The 21,246-nt window shown below is 39.3% G+C and overlaps 1 protein-coding gene across 2 annotated transcripts in view; it reads left to right on the plus strand.

The window, feature by feature from the left end:
- LOC144085301 (ephrin type-B receptor 1-B) overlaps positions 1-21,246 on the plus strand; it is a 118,530-nt gene that overhangs the window by 30,045 nt on the left and 67,239 nt on the right. For both annotated transcript variants that reach the window (XM_077614418.1, XM_077614419.1), the window contains exon 3: positions 5,830-6,511. In XM_077614418.1, coding sequence (XP_077470544.1) covers positions 5,830-6,511 — 682 coding nt within the window. The remainder of the gene's footprint in view (positions 1-5,829; positions 6,512-21,246) is intronic.

The raw sequence follows: 21,246 nt of genomic DNA on the forward strand, positions 1-21,246 counted from the left end.
GGGGTAATACTGTTTTCTAGATCAGACAATGGAGAACTGAAAAAGAACTTGAATGTCAATCAGTAAAGGTAGACAATGTATAACTAGTCATTGTGACATCATTTCAGGTGAATACCTGCAATGTAGTCTTATTGTGTTGCTCGGCAGTCTAATCCAGCCGCATCTTGCCATCCAAATTAGAGGTTGTAAAAACTGAGTATAATTATATATTTGTTAATAGCATTCAATAAATTACTTTAAATCAACCTTCCAACAGTTATTTGCTAGAGAAAAAACTGGAAGATTCAATATGCTGGAGGGATCTGTTGCTATGATTAATCCTGGAATCCAATCTTTCAGATTATGTAAATGTAATTTTTTTGCCAGAAGAAAAAACTCCTTAATGTGACTAAAGTAGAGATAAAAGGACAAATACTACTGTACTAATAGAATAAGAACTAAATATTCAGATCTTAATTTATATACAAAGAGATTTTTTTACTCGATACACATTTACTTGTGATAATATTGAAACCCTTCTTGCTACAAAAACAGATTATCATTGGAAAGACATTTAAGTTGGAAAGTAGATTTCCTTGAAGCAAAACAAACAAAACAGTAAAAAAAAAGCTTCAGTTTTTCTAGATATTTTCCCCCTGCCTTATTCTCAAATGTTTCAAATGAAATGAGGGAAAAGATAAAATTGGCAACAAGTTAGACGAGATTAGGGGGGTGCAGAGTAAAGGGGGTACGAGGGCGACAGAGGAGAAAAGGGGGTAGGTTACAGGCTCAAGACGGGAAGGGGGGGATTAGAAGCACCCAGAGGGAGGGTCGTGGTAAAGATCAATTTTGTGTGAATGCTTGTTGGCAGCCCAGCAGACTGTCAGTTGTGTGTGTGTATGTGCGGAAATAAGACGGGGTTAACTCATGTGACTCCTGCAGGTCAAATTCAGAGTCGGCGCTTTGAGACTGGGGCGGAGTTTGGGGGGGGTTGCAGGGTCAAAGGGTTGGATGCGGCTGCTTCGACAGAGGTGGCGGTTGCTGTCAAGCGTGGCGTGAAGGGGACCAGTTGTTGTGCTCGTTAGGGCCCGCAAAGGAGTGCGATAAAAAAATGTTCAGCGAGTCTAGAGGGATAAACGCTGGGGGCAGCAACTAAAAACGAAAGGAGCAGTGTGGGGTGGCAAGATAAGTCGGGGATTTTTTTTCAAGCATTGCCCGCAGCAGGTGCATATGAACAGGTGGGAAAAAAACATCTAACGTTGGCATGTTTACTATTATATTCATGTTCTCTTGCATGTGTGCCCACGTGGTTGGTATATCAGGCTTGCACCTGCGTTGGGAGGGAATAAATCTCACATGTCTTTGTAGCGTCCTGGCCAAGCTCCTGCGGGTTTTTACTGGACAGGTGTGTGCACTTCCTGCAGCTCACTGATTGCTCCATAACAGCCAGCTCACCATCTGCTGTTCATGCTCAATACACCTCAATTATTCATACACTGACAGGCTGTGGTTAAAAGCACAGACAGATGTAAAGAATAGCATTATTGAATATAACTATAAAGGAGAGATAGACTTGATAATAAACTACCGGGGTTAATGAGTACAACACATTAATAGCCTGACTGACGAGTATTTTGATATTTTTTTCTCGCTACTGTTGTTAGACATTTTCTTCACAGATGCAAGTACTCACCTAGTAAAACAAATTCTTTGATATATTCCATGTTTCACTGTTCATTTCAACAAGATGAAAATGCTTTCTTACATTTTTACCTGTTCAGGGATGTGTTGAAATCAAAAGAAAAATCAACCTGAGCGTGTTCCTTAGAAATACAACCTTGTTATTGTCGGAGCAGCGAGAGACCATTTTCATTTCGCCTTCACGGTTATTGGGCGGGAGTAGTCAGGCAGTTCAAATTACTCCGAGCTCTGACACAGACATATACACACCTAGCATGAAGATAAAGTTTGTAATATAGTCTTTGGAAATGAAAGGCTCGGATTTCAACACATCTGTGGGCTGCTGTGTTTATTGTCTAAACGTGTAAAGATTTTTGGGAACATTTTGAGCATACGCCTACCATTGGTGTATGTATAACATTGAATCTGTAGTATAGTGTCCATAATGACTCAACACTGTGCTCCACATTGTTTTACTACTTTCCGATCAAATATTGATGTCCTTCCTTTGGCCTTCATCTCGGTGATTAACATGTACAAATTCTATCGGATGAATGTAGTCTAGGGATGAATAAAATATGATATTGTATGACTCCCTGGAATAAGAAGGAGTGCTATCGCAATAAATTCTCTTATCCCCCCATCCGGCTTAATAACTGATTTTTTATATTTTTTTCCCCTCTATTACATACTGCAGCTTTTCTGGGTCAAAGCTATTCACCTATTTGCACGCATGCATGCACTTACATACCACCCGATTCCTCCTGTGCATCTGTCTGGAGGACAGGCTTGTCAAAGGTCACGCTTCACAAAAACCACACACTTGGACACAGGATAATAGGTACATTTCGTATTAAAAAGCCCACATAAAATAGCATTCTTCTGTCCCCTCCTAACTCAATCTTTGTGGCAAATCCCTAAATGGAATGTAACATGACAAGAGCCCATGGCATCTTATTCAAATTTTCACATTAATTTCCCCTTTGCTGAGGGTCGTGGAAAGGTGAAACTTGATTAATCAGTGAAGTTTATAAAAGAATTAGCGGCTTTGGAAAATAAAGTTCCAAAAATGCAGTAGGTTTATATTAAATCTTTGGCGTAACTCATATACTCATTAAAATTATATAGTGTATGTGGAAAATTGCTTTCACTATCCTTGCATACTCAGCAACCACATTATTAGAGCCTTTATTAGTTTGTTTACTATGGAAGAATTGTCTTTTAGAAAGTGGTAAAACAGATAGTTATGGGACCTACACACTGTTTATTTGCTGTGACGTTTGTCCTAATGCTGACAGACAGATAGCCAGACTTCTATTTGAGCCTCATCAAACTGTGAGACCATAATTATGGAGTGGCTGGTATCTGGAGGGACTGGGAGTTTTTCAGACACCACCATTTCCTTTCCATCCATCACACTCAGCCATGCAGAACTAGGCCTCCGATGCCCCTGCAAAGTAATCATTCCCATGCAACTAAACTGACAGCAGGCCTTGTTTAATAACATGGCTGATCAGAAATGATAATAGCAATCAAGGAGCCACATATTTTCAAGCTGCACTGTGCAAGTGTCTATATGCACTTAAAAAAGGACAATGAGCATGTGTCTCAATGCTTGTGAGGAGGCAACACTTTGTAATCAAAAGCAGGCAGAGATTGCTTAATGTGCTTTACTGACTTCCAGGAGATGACCTAAACAAAAAAAATGCAAATAACCGCGTTATTCTGGCACTTTCTGAGAATGCTCGAGGGAAAAAGATTTACCGCGTTTATGATTACTGTCAGCGATGAACTCCCCAAATACAAAAATATTTCAGCAGCATGTACAATCCTTATCTTCAGGTGTTCGCATATGATTCGTTGCCCTCATGAGACCTTAGCCTTTGCAAATATGTCAGTGGCAATTCCACCTGAATGTGTCCTACTTTTTTTGTCCAAATGAGGATTTTGTTGCACGATAACATCGGCAGGTAATTGTCTGCTGATGCTCAGTTTATAGTTCAGTGTATTTAGTGTGTGATGTAGTACAGGTAATTGATTAAACATATACTTGATATGCTTTTAAAATCTTTTTTAATGGATTGAGGAATTCCCCTAAATATTCTTCACAAATTCTGCCAATTCTAGATTATTTTTATTCCTAGAGAAGCACCAATGGAATATTTCACAATCATTTCATCAGCACGCAAATCATGATTTTGAAGCTATCCACACAAAAAAATGCTTTTTCTGGCACAAAGATTCCCAGATAAACAGTTGATGAATACAAACCTATGATAGCAAGGAGAAAAGTCCTTTGCAAAGTTTGAACCTGCTTTGAGAATGATAACTCATCTATTATTCAAGTCTGTTGACACAATGGGGGCACCACATATCTATATCGTTCATTATTTCATGGGCCAATAAGTTCCTGGACAGAATTGAGATGGGCATTATCGCAGATGCCTCAGGTTCCTCTCGGTTGTGAAAGATTGTGGTCATTTGGCTAGACGAGAAGCAGTGACGACCCCCTCCTCGACTGGAGCAGAAGGGTGCAGAGAAGCCCGGGGGCCGGCTTTATTAATGAACAGGCAGTGCTGAAAGGGACAGGTTCCTGTAACACTGATGAATGGTCATTACATAGCGAGAACAGGAGGGGGGGAGACTTAAGAGCAGCATGAGTTCAGAGGAAGAAGCAAAAGGGGGTGGATGAATTCTTAATTGTGCCTCAAATTTCTGTAAAATCCTTTATAACACCTTAGGTGTCACTCTTTTTCATTACTACTGTAACTTTATATTCTTTTTGGCCTGGATTCATAGTATGTTGTAGGTCTTGGTACCTGGTAGACAATAAATCCCTTAATATTCGGGATCATTTCACACTTGTCATTTGATTGATGGCTTAATAGGTAAAATACTCAATTGCAAAAAGAAGAAAGAAAAAATATATATGTATATACATTTGATGTGGCCCTAATTTTAATCTACCCTGTTTTTTGTTAGACATTGATGGTTTGTTGTTTAAAAAATGCATATTGAGAGAGAAATCAGTTCATGCCTGATTTTGACACACATTTTAAAAATGGCTCGATTTTAATAGGAGGAATTGAGTGTAACTATTCAGTACCTTTTCACTTAGAGTTATAAATTCTGAAGTTTCTGGTTGACCTGGTGGACAACCTCATTTTGTGAACCAGTTTTCAATTGACTTACAGTCATTTTCAGTTTGTTTAATTTTCTTTCATAATCCATTCACATCTAATAACATTGTTTGTGTTGATTGGCAAACTACCTTTGTCTCTCCTTTCGTCAAAGTTTCAAGATGGCCATATTGGCAGGCTTAACAGTTGGAGCTTCAAACCTTAGAGAAAGGAAGAGCCAGGCAATATACAATACACTCAAAAATGCATTAAACGACTTGAGTCCAACTCGGTCCGCTGCAGACCCCATTAAGTCCTCCTTGCCTATGGCTGTTTAGATTATCGATACTAGCCAGCCAGATTAACATTTTCCCCCCGCCCTCAATGCAAAATCCTCATGTATGGCTTAATGTATTTCTACAAATAAATAATATTAATTATAAATCAGCCTTCTGTCACCTTTTAAACCCTTAAAACAATGTTATAGATATTAACTTTTTTTCGATTGTCTTAAAAAAATCACACTGCCAGCCATTTTTAAAAACAAAGCAGCCCTTTTATTGTTGTGATTTCTCTCCTTGATTTGCAAAGATTCCAAATGTTAATGGCACATTTTCATCATGTTTTGATGAACTCGGTGGGTACCCCCAAGGGAGCTGCTTTGCTCACCCACCATGCTTTCTGGGTCACACCTGCAAAGAAAAGACCTACATTGTGCTTCACTTCTGTCCTCATGCAAATATATTCCATGCTGCCATGTCTGTGTCTAATTGTAATTCAGTAGCACCTAATTTTGAATTTGTTACGGAGCACCTTGTATAATGCAACTCCTGTGTCTAGCACTTGCTGTCATTGTTGAAGTAGGACACCCAGAGAGGTTAGGTTTGTTAATAGATTAATATTTTAGTTTTACCGCATGAGTTTCCCCAAAAAATTGCTACTAAACAAATAAAAACAAGTGTCATCTCTGTTACATCACTGGAAATGGATGACGTAGCCCTACGACAATAACCAAATTTGTGGTATCTACTTTTTGTTCTTATTTCCTTAGTGGGAGGAAGTGAGTGGCTACGATGAGAACCTGAATACCATTCGAACGTACCAGGTGTGTAATGTCTTTGAGTCAAGCCAAAACAACTGGCTTCTCACCACCTTCATCAACCGGAGAGCATCACAGCGCATCTATGTGGAGATTCGCTTCACTGTACGCGACTGTAGCTCAATCCCTAACGTACCTGGCTCGTGCAAAGAGACGTTCAACCTCTACTACTATGAGTCCGATGCTGTCATTGCCACCAAGGGAACTGCTTTCTGGATGGAGGCACCCTACCTCAAGGTGGACACCATAGCTGCAGATGAGAGCTTCTCACAGGTGGACTTTGGAGGACGCCTCATGAAGGTCAACACGGAAGTCCGCAGCTTTGGGCCGCTTTCGAAAAACGGCTTTTATTTGGCCTTTCAGGATTACGGCGCCTGCATGTCTTTGCTGTCTGTCAGGGTATTTTATAAGAAGTGCCCGAGCGTAGTCCAAAACTTTGCAGTCTTTCCAGAGACGATGACTGGCGCTGAAAGCACCTCCTTGGTTATTGCCAGGGGGGTTTGCATTTCAAATTCGGAGGAAGTGGATGTTCCCATAAAGCTTTACTGTAATGGAGACGGGGAGTGGATGGTTCCAATCGGCAGCTGCACTTGCAAGTCGGGCTTTGAACCAGACAACGGCAACGTGTGTCGAGGTGAGTTATATTCACAATTAAAATGTACCTACAGTGTGTAACAATGTGATGTAAGCTTGGTTAGATTCTTGAGGTTATTTCTAGTTTTTACTACATTGGCAATAATCGGAACAAAAATTGTCATTCAAAAAAGAAAATGGTACTGAGCATTTTAACTAAGAACACGTATTTAGCTAACAGGTTTAGGATCCATGTTTCTGGAATGTATCAGAACAACTCACATCATTGTCGAGAGACATATATTTGTTCTATTTTAACCAGGCTTCGGTAATCTCATTTTATTTGTATTTTTATTTTTACACATCATAGAGTGGAAAAAGAGCCGAATGGATTGTGTTTCACATATTTGTTCGTGCATGATATGCCACATTTCTTCCCTGATCATGTTCACCTCGGGCGTACTCGAAAGTCACATTAGCATTGATTCTTAATCTGCAGTGAACGCAGTCCATCTGTGCTGTCTGCATTACAGATGGCGAGATGTTTTTTTAAATTCTTTTTTTTAAAAAATCTTCATTTTGATGCAATGGAGTGCCACATTCCAAGGGAAGGATGGTATATTGTACACATGGATATAGCTAATCTACATTTAATTTCTTGTTTGTTTCAAGCTGCTATGCGCTTATTCACTTTGTTTATGCATGAATGGGCCCCACAGCTATATTTTGCAATTATCTATGTACTTATACAATACAGAACACAAAGAAAAATAGTTGCCAAGCATGCATGGTTGTATTCATAGATCAAGGCATCTTGTAATGAGGTTCATTATGGGTCGGCTTGCTTCTGGTACTTGTGTGTGGAGCAGATAGGATTGATTGATACACATCTGGCATTTCACTAAAACAAACAAACAATATGAAAGTGTCTTCCAGCAAAGCACCATGTCTTTTAATCAAGAAAATAATTTATTATTCCACTATAAGATTTTTTTTCCATCTGTTCCAATCTTAATTTTATGAATGACATTTTTGTCAGGATTAGGGAGTTTGTCTCTTGGCCATGATTAAGCAATGAGAATTAATTTTAGCGAACTGTCTGTCAAGTCATTTTTTCAAGAATTCCCTGGTGAGTGAGTGAGTCAACAATCTTGAAGTAATCAAATCTCATATCAGCATTGATTAATTGTTATTATAATATTTATTTCGCCGCACAGTAATATTCTGGCAAACACTTGGTGTTTATTGAATATTTTAATCAAGAAACATTTTTATTTTATTAAGACAAACAGTACAGTAGTTTTCTATCACCATGCGTTGCTCTCGGATAATGTCACATGATGACATATTTTTGCCAATAACATTTTTTGACCATTGACTTCTACCCCTCTAGCAATCCATCAATCTTCCAATTCCAGATCCTTGATTATATATTCATTTACTTCATCCGATTTATATAGATATTTATACTAGATCAGTTTTACAAGTTGGTGCAGCGATGGGAATACACATTCATATTTCCTTTTCCTGTTAGGCTCCAGCAGGCTTTTGACGTGCTGGCACATTAATATTACAAATATTCAAATAACTTTATTTAACATTCTGGCGGCTGACAGTGGCAGCAGGAGATTCACAGCCCATTGAGCATGTGGGCTTCTCTAGGCTAAGTGCCGATTCATCATGACTGCCTTACTCTTATCTAATGGCTGCCATTATGGGGCAAGAGCACACATGCGCACTGATGTGCATAAACATATCATTGGCAACTGCTAAAAAAGAAGAAAGGGGGTGAGGAGGGATTAGTGACTGACTTCTTGGGTTCATCTTCAATGTTAAATGTAGTTTTCCAGATCATTTCTCACGTTATTAACGGCTGCCTAACAGTTTAGATCTGCAATGTTCTACATAGTCCCAGGGGCTTCTTTGTCATGCACAGAACCAGCCTGTGCACAATCTACATTACAAAGAGTCTATTTAAGCAAAATCAGATAATCATTTAAAATCATACCTGAAACAGCTTCTATGCATGTATCTGAGTTCAAGTCTGGCTCTGTCTGTGTCCACTCGAGCGAGGCTGTGATTACTTCTTAATATGTCTTTCCTGATCGTAAGGAGCCTGGCGAAGGGGGCCTGCAAAGTCCCACTTAACTATTAGTGCCAATTTCATCTCAATTGGCCTTGTCAGCTTCGCTGAGTTGACTTTACACAGAAGCATCCTGTTTCCAGTAACACACCTACCAGGTCATCTTGGGGGAGGCCGGTTACGTTAGGGTCTGGAAGAACCAGGTTCTTTGTTAAATACAAATTAACTACTAGTTTAATACATGGTAAAGCTTCGTCTTTACTCTTTCTACCTTTCTCTTTTCTTTGTCACTGATTACATTTAGGTAGCATTTTACTTTTAAAAATTAGATTAATAACTCTGAATACAACAGTGATGGCTATGTTAGGCGTACGCAAGAGGAAGGTGTTTGTCTTTCATCTGAACTGGGCCGATGTTGTCCACGTCAGCTAACCGTTTGTTTGGGGTATCGCTAAACATTATCTCCTTATTCACCTACTGACCATATAGGATCAACAACATATTTAATGATACTTTTAAATGGTTCATCATCAAAGCCATAGTCTCTAACACCTGAGTGGTGCTGCTCCATAGACCAATTATTCACTTGTACTTATGGCAAATTGAGCATTTTTAATGTATTCTATAAGCAGCATATTTGGAATGCGGAAGAAAGTCAAACAATTTGGAGAAAAAGGAATTTTTTGTGTTCCATCCTTCCATATGTTCTCAATGAATTTGAGCTCTAGCACCTCGAGAGACGACAGCACATGGCTTACAGTATTTGTATTCTCATCAAAACCCTTTAGTGACCCTGCGCCTTGCTGAGTGTTGTCCCCGTTAATTTGCCGCCTTTTTGTCTACAAAAGAGCAGAGATGGGGAGATTTCTTGTTTCCATGGCTGTCAATAGTTTGAATAGGGGGATGGCAGGGAGCACTGGTGAAAGAGTGTGACTCAAACAAAGATCTCTTTGAATTGTGAGCCTAGAGTGTATGTAATGGCCCCAAACACAGATGTGTTGCTCCCACCCTAATGAAAGCTAGCTGCTATTGATAAGAGTTTTTATTTTCAAGATATTGGCTGTCATCATAATAGAAACACCAACTGCATGCAGTGTTCCTCATTACTGTCACGGAGTGGACAGAAGCCAACTAGTAATATTTCCATGGAGGTTTCTAGTGCCGTTACTCTCTTAACCCTCGTGCTCTTCCAGAAAAAAAGAATGTTGTTGCTGGGAGACTTTTTAGCTATTTTGTTTGATCTTTTTTGTGTGCGTTGTGACACAAACCTTTTCATAACGACTTCGTTTTGACCCTGCCTCTCCAATCTGTCTCTCTGGGTTCACCTCTCGTCTTTCTTATACAACGGCTGCCCCTCTTTTCCGCTCCTCCCTTACTTGGGTGTGAAGGCCAATGCGAGGCACAGGGGACACTGTGAGACACAAAAGACCCCTCACACTGGGCAGATGGCCGCAACTCTGCTTAATTTGCTGATGTCGCCCTCATCGCCAAAACAAAAAAGCCCGCTGCATCGAGGATTTTTGCATCACCCTCTCACCCTAAACCTGACCTTCATCAATCAAGTTGGCTCCTTTGTGCTCCCGCTTTACTGCATAATTAAGGACGTGGCAAAAGGCATCATCAAAATGCTTCTAGGTAGTCTTTTGTGCCTGTGAAAATTGAAAATCAATAAGAATGTGAAGTCTTTCAAAGAAAATCAATAAGAATGAGAAACACTTTTTATGCTTTCAAAGTCATCTTTCAAGAATGAAACCATTTTATGTATCCAGAAATGGTCATTTTTAGATTGCTTAAGCCAGCAATGAAAGTTAGTTATGCATCTTGCATAATTCTGATTAGTAAGTAAGCATTTATGGTAGCGGTATTACAACTCAGGATCTTCAAAATGACCCTATGTTGCTGCTGTTGCTCACCCACCATAACTTTTGTGAGCTACACTACACATTGCCTTATGCAGTCTACTAAAGTACTAATCTAGTAATCCAGTACTGTTGGCAATTTTTATTAACTGTGCCAAACCTGTAATTCAGGTGATGCAAAATTCACCGTAATAAGAAAGACAATGTTTAGTTGGTAAAACTTTAAACTACTATGAGTTCTGCTCACACTGAAATGGCTTTTATACATTTTTTTCTCCATGCACATTCAATTAAAAAATGAAATGGCAGTAAATTACAAACGAAAGAATGAAAGCCTTTCATTTGCTCTCAGCCAAAGAACATATGCAGTTGAAGAACGAGAGATACTTTACACATCTGTCAAATGTTGCAGGATCTGTTCTGTGTCTGAATGTTATTATCTCAGTTTCTATAGATGCAGGACTCTGGCATAGTATCGTCATTCTTTGTATTTATGGTTTATTCTTTTAAATGTAGTGTAGCCAACACAACCGGGGAAGATTAAACATCACTGCATACTAACCCTTATTTTCTTTTCCGTCTTAGTATCTTTCTATTTTACATGCAGAACCTCCAGACCATTTTAGTTTAATGATAGGAGGTCATATTTCAAGGTCAAATGAACCCCCTACCCCATTGCTCTTGGAATAAGCAGCACAGAGATGAATGTGAGCACCTCAAGGTTGTGTCGTTTAACTCCCGGATTGAGGATTTAATTAGAATTGAATTGCAATTATAGTCGGGCCAATACCCTTTCTGTTACATTCACTGAGGTAAATGCAATGAGAGCTTGTTGACAAAGTCAGAAAGATTGGGTGTCTAATGACATATCTACATTTTAGACCAAAATGCAAATGATAATACAGAGGAAGTTAATACCAAAGAGAAATTAAATTGTTGCGTGTTGTGTATAGGATATTTCCCCTTTCTTAATCCATTTTTTGCTCTTCCTATCTGGCGAGGCCATATCAAACACAACCTTAGAATCTTTGCATCGTGTAATCGGCCAATTAAACAACACCTACAATCTTGATCTTGCTTTTGTACTCATTTAATTGCACGTTTTCTCTGATCGCTAATGTACTTTCTGTACCAAAAAGAAATATCTGTCTACGAGTTCTTGCTCTCAGAGTTCAATGTGTTCGACAGATCTCCGTGACAAATAATTGAGCTCTGATTTATTGATGCTGCTCATGCAAGTGTGATGTGACGGTCTGCCTGGTGTCGCTTCTTGAATTGCTCTGGATTTGCATGTGTGTGTGCATACGTTTGGTGGGATTAGACAAAAAAGGACAAAGAAAAAGGGTGACTAAGTAATCCCCCTTTTGAGGACTTTCTGCTTTGTGCTGAATTTGTTTACAGAGTTCCCACACGGGCTCAGGGCTGCAGCTTTTTCTTAACAAATCAGCATTGACATAGACAGACTTCATAGGTATTTTTCCCTCTCTAGCCACATGCTTTTAAAAAAAGTTTTTATTTGTTTATTTATTTGAATGTGTGAGCAATTAAAAAGGACTGTCTTTAAAGACAGTGTTTTGTTGCTCATTTTCCAATAACAGGTCTGTTTTTTTCAGGTTGTGCTGTACATACATAAGACCAGGGGATCAACCTTAATTAAGTTTAATGTCCAAATACAATACTTACAGCTAATCAAGCCGTGATCTGATCCTTCCTTCCTCCGCACACTAATTAAATCCAACACCAAAGAGGCAAATTCACTTTAGAAGCTTAAATTAAAACCTAATTTTAAATCCGCATAATCATACAAAAGATCATCTCCAAATAAAAGTGTTTTAACAGACTCTCACTTATTCCATTAAAATGAGTGACATTCTGTTAGGCATTTAATGAACAGATTGTCTGGTTGTAATTTCGCTTTATTTAATATGTGGGCAATATTGGATAGCTGGAGAATTTTTCATTGTTTTTTAATATTAGATGTCATCCCTAAAGCTTTGCATTCTAAGAATATAATTTTAAGGTACATGTTGAAGTTAGTCACAATGTAGTAATCCTAAGCAACATTTCCCATTTCATCGATATGATGTTAATGAACAAAGGGCATCCAACAGTGAAATGAGATAGTGATGATTGATTTTGAAATTTCAGCTGCCATAAATCAGTTTATTAGAAGTTCACCCTGTCTGACAACATGCAGTCAATCAATTATCATTGTAAATTATTTCATTCAACTTGAATCCTCTGCTGAGCGAATTGTCAGGTATGTCAACCTAATATATCAGAAATAATAAGACTAGTTGAAGTACAATCACATCTTTAAAAAAAACTGTTTCCTTATCTTAAGACAAGGTGTGGTTGGGAATCAGTCCTTAGAATTGAAATTATACTAAAAAGAGCTAGAAAGTGACGACTTGGGAGCAAGTGGCTCTTTAATAGATCTACGTATTAGACAATTTGGAGGGGTTATAACTTTATGTCTTGAATATATTTTCACAGTTTTTATGAAAAACAGCTCTACCCTGAAGCGACAGAGATGGTATCTCAACGCCGGGCAAGTGTTACTATAGGACTATAGGCCACTCGGCATCTGCACAATGGCGTCCCTTCCAAAGAGAATCATATCTGATTATGCAGAGTGCGAATAGAGGAAAAAGCTGACAAACAAATGGATTTGCTGTGTCGAGAATGTTCTCTAGGGGAAGCTGCATGCTCGGCGATACAGCTTTTGTGTCAGAGCCAATACGAAGCATAATAAGACCCTTTGGGGAATGAAGCCAGCGCTGAGCGATAGGAACACAAAAGCACACATGCTCATACACTCAATTTCACAATCTCTCCACCACTCTCCTTTTTAACCTTCTTATCTTCTTTGTAAAATGACCTTTACATTCATGTCTTCAATGTTTTGCCTCGCCTTGCATCCTCTGTTATGTCAGATTGCTTCCAACTCGATTTGGAACAACTGTCTCGCAAACACTTCAAGACACCATCCCATATTTTTCAACCCCTTTTTTTTCCTCTTTTGGTCCTTACACCAGACTGAGAGCAGTCCTGAAGGGGTGGCACAATAGAAGTCTTAAACAAATGTATATTGAACATGTTCAGTCAATGGGACTTTTACCCCACTAATGCTATTTGAATAGGGAGAGAAATGCCTCTGTGAGCAGTTGGCGCGAGGGGCCCTTTTACTGGCTCTTGTGACCCTACTCAATGCAGCCTCTGCCTAGCCCCATTCTGGTTTGCAGGCTTTTTCATCTTCACAAACTCTTAATCTGGATTGGAAGCCCCCCTCCAATTGTGGAAATGATTTGAGAGGGGGTCCTTAGCAGGACAAAAGGGCACATCCTTAGTGGAGACCAGGGCCTCTAAACTCTGTTTCTTCCTTCCTGTGGCCCTTGTTGCATGGTGAGGAAATGTGAAAATCTAACTCATTCACTCAAAAGTTGCTGATGTACTCATGTTAATATAGAATAACCTTTTTAAAAAAAAAAACTGGTTGTCACTCAATTATAGGGCGCACAGTGTGTAAATAATTTAAAAATAACACACACACAAAACACAAACACACCAACAAAAAAGATTGTTGCGATGATTATTCAAACCATACACACAGACATGCTTTGTTAGCTCTGTTGTGTTTATAGCTAGAATTCCATATGTTTTCTGTTTATTTGAGGGACCAACACTCCATTTTTTTTCTGACACTATTTCTATGCCTGCCTTCTTGTTCACTCTCCTTGCTCACTGTTCCGAAACCCCTAAGTCCAGTGTGAAAGCAATTGGCGCTCAGATCTAATCAATAGTTGGCCAGGACAGCAAGCCAGGGGGAACGTCGCTGGCCTGTGCTCACCTACAATCAATTTAAAACCATTGATTCGGTGATTGAAATACAAAGAGCCAAAGCAGTGGACCGGACAGGTGGTTTAGAGTTTGGGTGTGCTACCCTGTTATATATCGTCTTTGTGTGGCAATGTGTTTGTGTGTGTGTGTGCTGATGATATGATTTATTTCCAGGCCATCTGTAGTAAAGCGGGTATGGCATTTAATCTGGGGCCTCTGCGGCGGTGCCAGTGGAGGTGGTGGAGGTGGTGGTGGTGGTGGTGGAGGTGTTGGATCATTGCTAATCCAATATATCCTGCTTAGAAAGTGTATACCGACCACTGTTTGGGTGTCAAGTGAGTTTACAGTATTGACAGTATTTCAGTATGCAATTAAGAAATATCCACTTTCCATAGGTAAATAGGTCTGCCAAGTGCTTTATGCGGGGGTAAAGAACTGAACTCAACTGCAATTAGTACATTTCTGTAAACCACAGTTTGTGCGTGAAGATGGACAATTAAAAGTACATCTGATGTTTTATAATTAACGTATTGTTTGGGTGTTTGAATGAAGAAAATTGCCCGCCAATGGGTCATCCAGCCAAAGCTGGTAAACTGTGTTTCCCAACACTTGGCTAACTACTGACATCAGCTTGGCATGTTGAGACCACTTTCACATGTACAGACCCATGCTCCGTTGCTCACACGAACACCCGCATCGGTCCCCCAAAACTGACACACAGGCTGGCCATACCAAGAAAGTCTCATCTGCAAAATCCCATTTTGCATGGTATTTAAACAAGACACAAACTTGGCAGTCTGAACCCGGCATTAACTACTAATAAAATAATCTAACGAATGCAAAGCGAATCTACATTAATCTCCGGAAATATGATCTAATTTAATCACGGAAGAGCTTCAAGAACACTTTGGAACATTGACTTGGAGCAGAGAGAATGGTGATTCACATTGCAATTTTCCACTCTGTTACATAAGATTAATTTATTTTACTAATGCTAAATGCTTGGAGATGGTCATTGCTGTTAATATGCCAGCTTTCACATTCTATACAAATGCAAAAGCAGTAGTAGCCCCATTTTCCATTTGGTCTATGGATTGTTGTTTTTATGGACAGAGTTTACAAAATTCATTCCATCTAGATTCTCAATCCAAGGGAAAATGAAGATGTCCTAGGGAAGTGTCCCAAAGGAGAATATTTTAGACACACATGCAATCACACAAAACAAATGTTTTGCCAGTGTCATAGCTCTAGGCATATTGACTGAAACTGGTAGATAAGGTCAGGGCTGTCTAGATTTGGACAGGTTGGGAAGCGGTTGATGAACAAACACACACACACACAAACACACACCGTTCTACATCTAAATGTTACGCTGTGTCTGTTTTTCCTGAAGAGGATAGAGCTTTCTGATAAGGTTATGAAGAGGTCATTCTGGTGTCTGATTTGACATGAATATAGATAAGGTGTGCTTTTCCCAAAGCTTTGGATGGCTTTGTGTTGCAGGTGTGTGGGATTTACAATTTAGCATTATTTCCCATTAACCAAATCAGATAACTGACCTCACCATCTGTCCTTGTGTTCTTGGATTGACAAAAGAAAACCTTAAAGGTGGCCTTTCTTTCTTCCGGTCCCACCTGGAAATCCACTCATACCAACCACTGCTAAAACCCGGAATCACTGACCACCCCTGCACCCCATCACACCACGTTTTGATTGCCTCATTCCATTGAGTCACTCAAAAGCGGATTATCGGTAGTAGCTGTGTCACTAGGGTTTTGCAAACTGATGAAAAAAAGTCTCTATGGTAATGCTCTCTGGGATCATTAGAAGATAGAAAAAAACTGCTCAACTGTGCAATCCTGCCCTGGATGCTCATGTTTGCCAGAATATTTTCGCATAAACAGTGAATTACATGCGCTCAATTAGGAATCAAATTATCGCTGGTAAACAGTGAAGGGACTTTTGTTTTCCTGGTGTAAGTCATTGTTCTTTAGTATGCTCACGTGTGCCTAATTGTTTGTTCTTCTTCATGGGCCTTATTAGCAGGTTTTGTACTCAGTGCCAAGGGGCATGGAATTTTAGGGTTCTTGATTAGTCTAAGCTACTTTTTAGACTGACTCCAGCTCTTCCTAAAGAATTTCAATAATCAGTGATCATTTGTCCACTTCAATGAAACAATCAGAGTTTTACACGTTTCACACACATTCTAAGTGACACATGACTGTCTACACCCCATTTAAAAACTAGACATACATAAAGGTGCCTGATGAATCCCATAACTTCTCATACAAATTCACAAGATTGTGTTGCGCTACACCCATATTAGCCATCACTGAGCAAAGTAATTACTGTATATTTTGCCATATTGTATCACTTAACTGGTTATGACCAGCATCCAATATCTTGCTTGTCCCTGTTTTCCCTCATTCTGAAATGAGCAATCGGCATTGCAGTACCATGTCCTGTTTGTAATTACCAGACTAAAGTCGATGTAATGTTGTAAAGCAATACATTTTGGAGCGTTGTCTCCTTGCTACCTTGCTGGCCAGGAAATGTTTGACACTATGTTGTGTCTCTGAATACCAATGGCACCTTCTAAATCTCTTTCCTCTCCTGCACCTCTGACCAGCCTTCTATCTGAGATATGCACTGTGCCTTGCATTGCGACATCCCCCGCAAATAAAATTGACCTAAGCCAGTGTGTCGGGCAAGATAGTACTAGCACAACACTGGGTGAGGAGGAGTCTGCGTACAGCTAAGAGATTATATATACTGCATGGGATTTTTATCGTCCTTAAGATATGGGCACACACATGCACACACACAAATGCATTTTCACTCTAGGACAGGCCCAGAAGTCTGCTCTCCACGTCATCGCCTCCTGCCTCGTGAAATGGAACGTATGGGCCAAAAAGAATCCTTGTTCTGATGTTACCTTGGCAACGGTCTGCCCATGAGGTGTATCTTGCGAAATGGTGTCCTAATTTGATAAAGTTACACACAGATAATCCCAGTCCTTAAAGTTCTAGTATGGTGGTATATGTGTCAACTTCTTAAGTTCATTAGAGGAAGATTCTTATATTTGAAGAATCCAACCATTTTGCGGGGCAATTATTCCTTTACTGTAACACCCTCGATTGAATCTAGTGAGCCAATTTTTTGTTGTCCAATTAGTGATGAGGCAACAGATATCTGCGATATATGTATAACTAAGAGTTTTCTCTTATCTACCAATTTTCTCTCATTTACTGCCTAGTGCCTGAGAAAAAAAACATGTATACTAATTGGACAATACCTTTATTACTCTAAATTGTTCTCCAATGTTTATGCGGCTTTAGAAGTTGCCATTCTTGCAAGCTGCTAGAACAAATGAAGTATGTTAACCAGTCACAATTTGCGATGAGTAGTGAGAGACACACTGAGTTAAGTCAATCTGTTGTAGTTGCATGTTTGGTTTTGGACATGGGGTCATGACACGGCCAGAATGAATGGATGATTAATGATTGGGAAGGGGGTGTTCTGTGGGGTAACCCTCAAGCTTTGCCACAGAAAAGAAGATGGACTGCACTCTTTCAATCATCCTTTTTTTCCACTGATAAAATCTTTCAGCTCTGTCTTCCATCTTCCTTGCATTCTATCTCTGCAAAAGATTGTAATGTGATGACTGACGTTTAAAGAAACTGATCAGATATGCTGAATCCCTTCAAAAATGTTGAGCCTTGCATAGGGTACATCAATTTAATTCAAAGTGTCATCAATCAATCCCTGATGACACGTATTAGCAATTCATGTTTTTTTAATCTCAACCTTAAAAGGCAGTTTTCACCTTGCTTTAAAAAAAATAAAAAATAAAAACGTATTGGTGATGTTTCTGACAAACCTTTGTTTTAAAGCAGGCTTTTGTCTCAAATGACTGCCTTGTGCCGTTCAATAACCTTGAAGAGAAATTGAGCACCAGGGCTGGAGAAGTTTCTCATTATGTGGATGGTGGCAGGAAAATAAGTAGCGACAGATGAAGGCGAGGTCTGAATACCAATTGGCTCTTCCATTGTTCTACGTTGTTTAACTATATCTGTATCCCTGCAACACTGAGACCCTCCACCTATTTGTATTTGGGAAACAAATTGCTAATTTATCATAGCCAAAACCTCATGGTGTGTGCCCCCTCCTTTGGGTTGAGAGAGAGGGCTGTCTTATCAACTGGCAAAGTTTTAAAAAAAGTCAAATAGGGGTCAACTGGGGCCTTAACCTAATCATAAGCATGTCTGTCTGAGTGTTTGTGAATAAAGGGGTCTATGTGTGACTGCAAAGCCTTTAAAGACGATGATCCGTTCCATGTGATGAATTAGGGCCAAGGTTAAGGGTCTACCGGGGCGCAAAGATTTGCACTCACAGGTCAATGATGCAAACTCACAACTTTTGCCTCTTTGTGGGTCAATTTGTTAACCGAAGCCAATTAGAAATTGTGTTTATATTGGACTGAAGATTTATTAAGATTTGTGGAAATATGACTAGATATTGATCTGAATTTGTACTCCGATATGACTTTTTTTCTTTGGAAGATACTCCAGAATCTATCATGAGATGCGATTATTTGCGCGCCACTGCCCAGTTTCCAACACATCCACAGTGCAGACAGTCATGTGTATATTGTTTAAGTTACTTATATTTTTAATTTATTTGAATTTTAGTGACAAATTTGAATGTCTTTTTCATAAAACATTTAAGCTTAGGAGCTTATTCTGTGTTTTTGGCAATAGTTTAAAAAAAACTTAATATCTTTCATTTACAGATGGCCATTTTGTCTGTTGTTCCCATCTTAATATTACTTTAATGTATAATGTTTGTTCTTAGTTTCTGATATAACTTAAAAAAAACTGTCCTCCAGAAATATTACTTATACTCCAGTGCAATTTATATATATTGTTGCCCTTTTATTGTGCATTCTTTGAGTAGTGCGGCTTATACTCAGGTGCAATTTAGTCCGAAAAATATGGTATGCTTAAATACTATTCCATAAGATCACAACAGGTATAAGTAAACTTTGTGTACTGTTACATAGTTTGTGTTGAAAGGAAAACCATTTCCAAAACCCATCTTCATAATCTTTTTCACTGGCTGCCTCTGACTTTCTACTGCAATTTTTCATTCTATCCTGCATTCGCCCGCTTATTCTTCAATGACAGCGTAATGCAATTTTTACTCTGCTCGACCTATAAATCCCCCGTCTCCAATTAATTCTAATTCTTATAGCGTGTACGCATTTTACAACGCCACATTGCGTACACATGCTGGCAATGTGACATGGTGCCAGTGTGCCTCCATGTATGATGCATGGCCTGCAGTGTACACTTCATTATACGCTCCACAAGAATATGGCACAGTCCAACCTCTGTAACTAACTCCGTCTCAGCACATCAGCTAATTTTGCAGGCTGATACAAGAGCAAAAAACATTATCGCTAACAATGTTGTGTAGAACACATTCTTGCAAATTAATGCATCACTGCTGAAGGGGAAATGTATCATATTGATCAAAGATAACTTGCGTTGAATTTATGATATCTAGTTAAGTCGTTGTGTTTAAAGAACTTGCCATACTTTCTAGCATCTAAAGTTAAGCCAAAATAGCTACTGAGGGGCAGTAGCTGACAGTTCAGGTATCAGCAACACATCCCACCTGGACATGCTGGCGTCAAAATTGACATAAGGTTATCACTGTGATGTTGTGATGAATTACAAGCATAGCGGAACAGCTGCCGCACTTCTTTTAGCTCACTGCAGAGTGATTTTCGATGGGGTAAAGATAACGTCAGGATGACCTAAAAGGGGAAGCAAACCTGTCAATCAATGGCAAACTAAACAACAAGAAAGGAGAAGAAAGGTGAAAGAGCAGCAAAAACATTACTTTACCAATGAGAAGGACTAAAATGTGTGGGAGGATGATTGTGAAATAAAGACAGAAGCGGAGAAAAATGTTGAGGAATCTCTGTGGAGAGCACATAAGAGTAAGGAATGTTGTTTCTCGGTGCAGCCAGTTCAATTGTGAGTTATTCTCCCACAGGGGAGACTAATTGCTTGTTGATCTAATGTTCTGTCTTCCTCCTGTGCCTGAAAAGCAACACAGTCGAGGAGTGATGTTTCCAAGCAGGAGTGGAACACTTGCCCTCTTTTACTTCAAATATTCGGGAATCAAATGAAGTAGTCAAACATCATTCAGTCTATTATGGACTGTCCTTTGTAACTTCTCTGGATTTGCTTTTACTTACAGTACTTATTCTCTCTCATCTTAACTCTTGATCCGTGAAGCAGCTTGGTAATCGGTTAGCTAATGAATTTAAAGATAGAATTCATGCACATATTATGTATCACCAAGGCCTGTATTTAGTTTGGATTCCTGCCATACCTGCAAGCTGCTTTCAATAGAACCCTCCTAGTGTCCAAGTATGCTAGTACATCTCTATCTGAAAAGTCCTGCCTACATCAAAGGAGTCATTGGCACATGATATGCATCACAGATACACAGCAGATCAAAGACGAATGGCATTTTTTTTCAATGCATTTATGGCATATTGCAGGCATTAACATTCCATTAAACAAACACAGCCATTTCTATTTGTTTTCATTTAATGTCACTAAACATTTTTTATCTGCATTTTATCATTTTGGAATCGCTGATATTTCTCAGTTATTGCTATCACGGCTGTTTTGCCCTCATGGCCATTGAGGATTGAGCGTTTAACTGTCTCAATATCCTTGAATTAGCAGACACCCGATTTAAAATATGATGTAATTACACACACATACGGAAACTATGTATATTGCTTTCCCACCAATGCTGTGTAAGACTGTGAGGGCATCCACACAAACACGCTTACTCATCTTATTCATAAGATACTTCGGGTGCAATCGCAGCATTGCAGTTTGTTTTTCTCCTTATGAAGCCAGGCTTTAATCTGTTTCACAGCTCCTGGGGTTGTTGTTTATAAGTGGTTTGTAGTTTTCTGGGCCTAGC

Source organism: Stigmatopora argus, chromosome 12 (genome assembly GCF_051989625.1).
Source record: "Stigmatopora argus isolate UIUO_Sarg chromosome 12, RoL_Sarg_1.0, whole genome shotgun sequence".
In the NCBI taxonomy this organism is placed as follows: domain Eukaryota; kingdom Metazoa; phylum Chordata; class Actinopteri; order Syngnathiformes; family Syngnathidae; genus Stigmatopora; species Stigmatopora argus.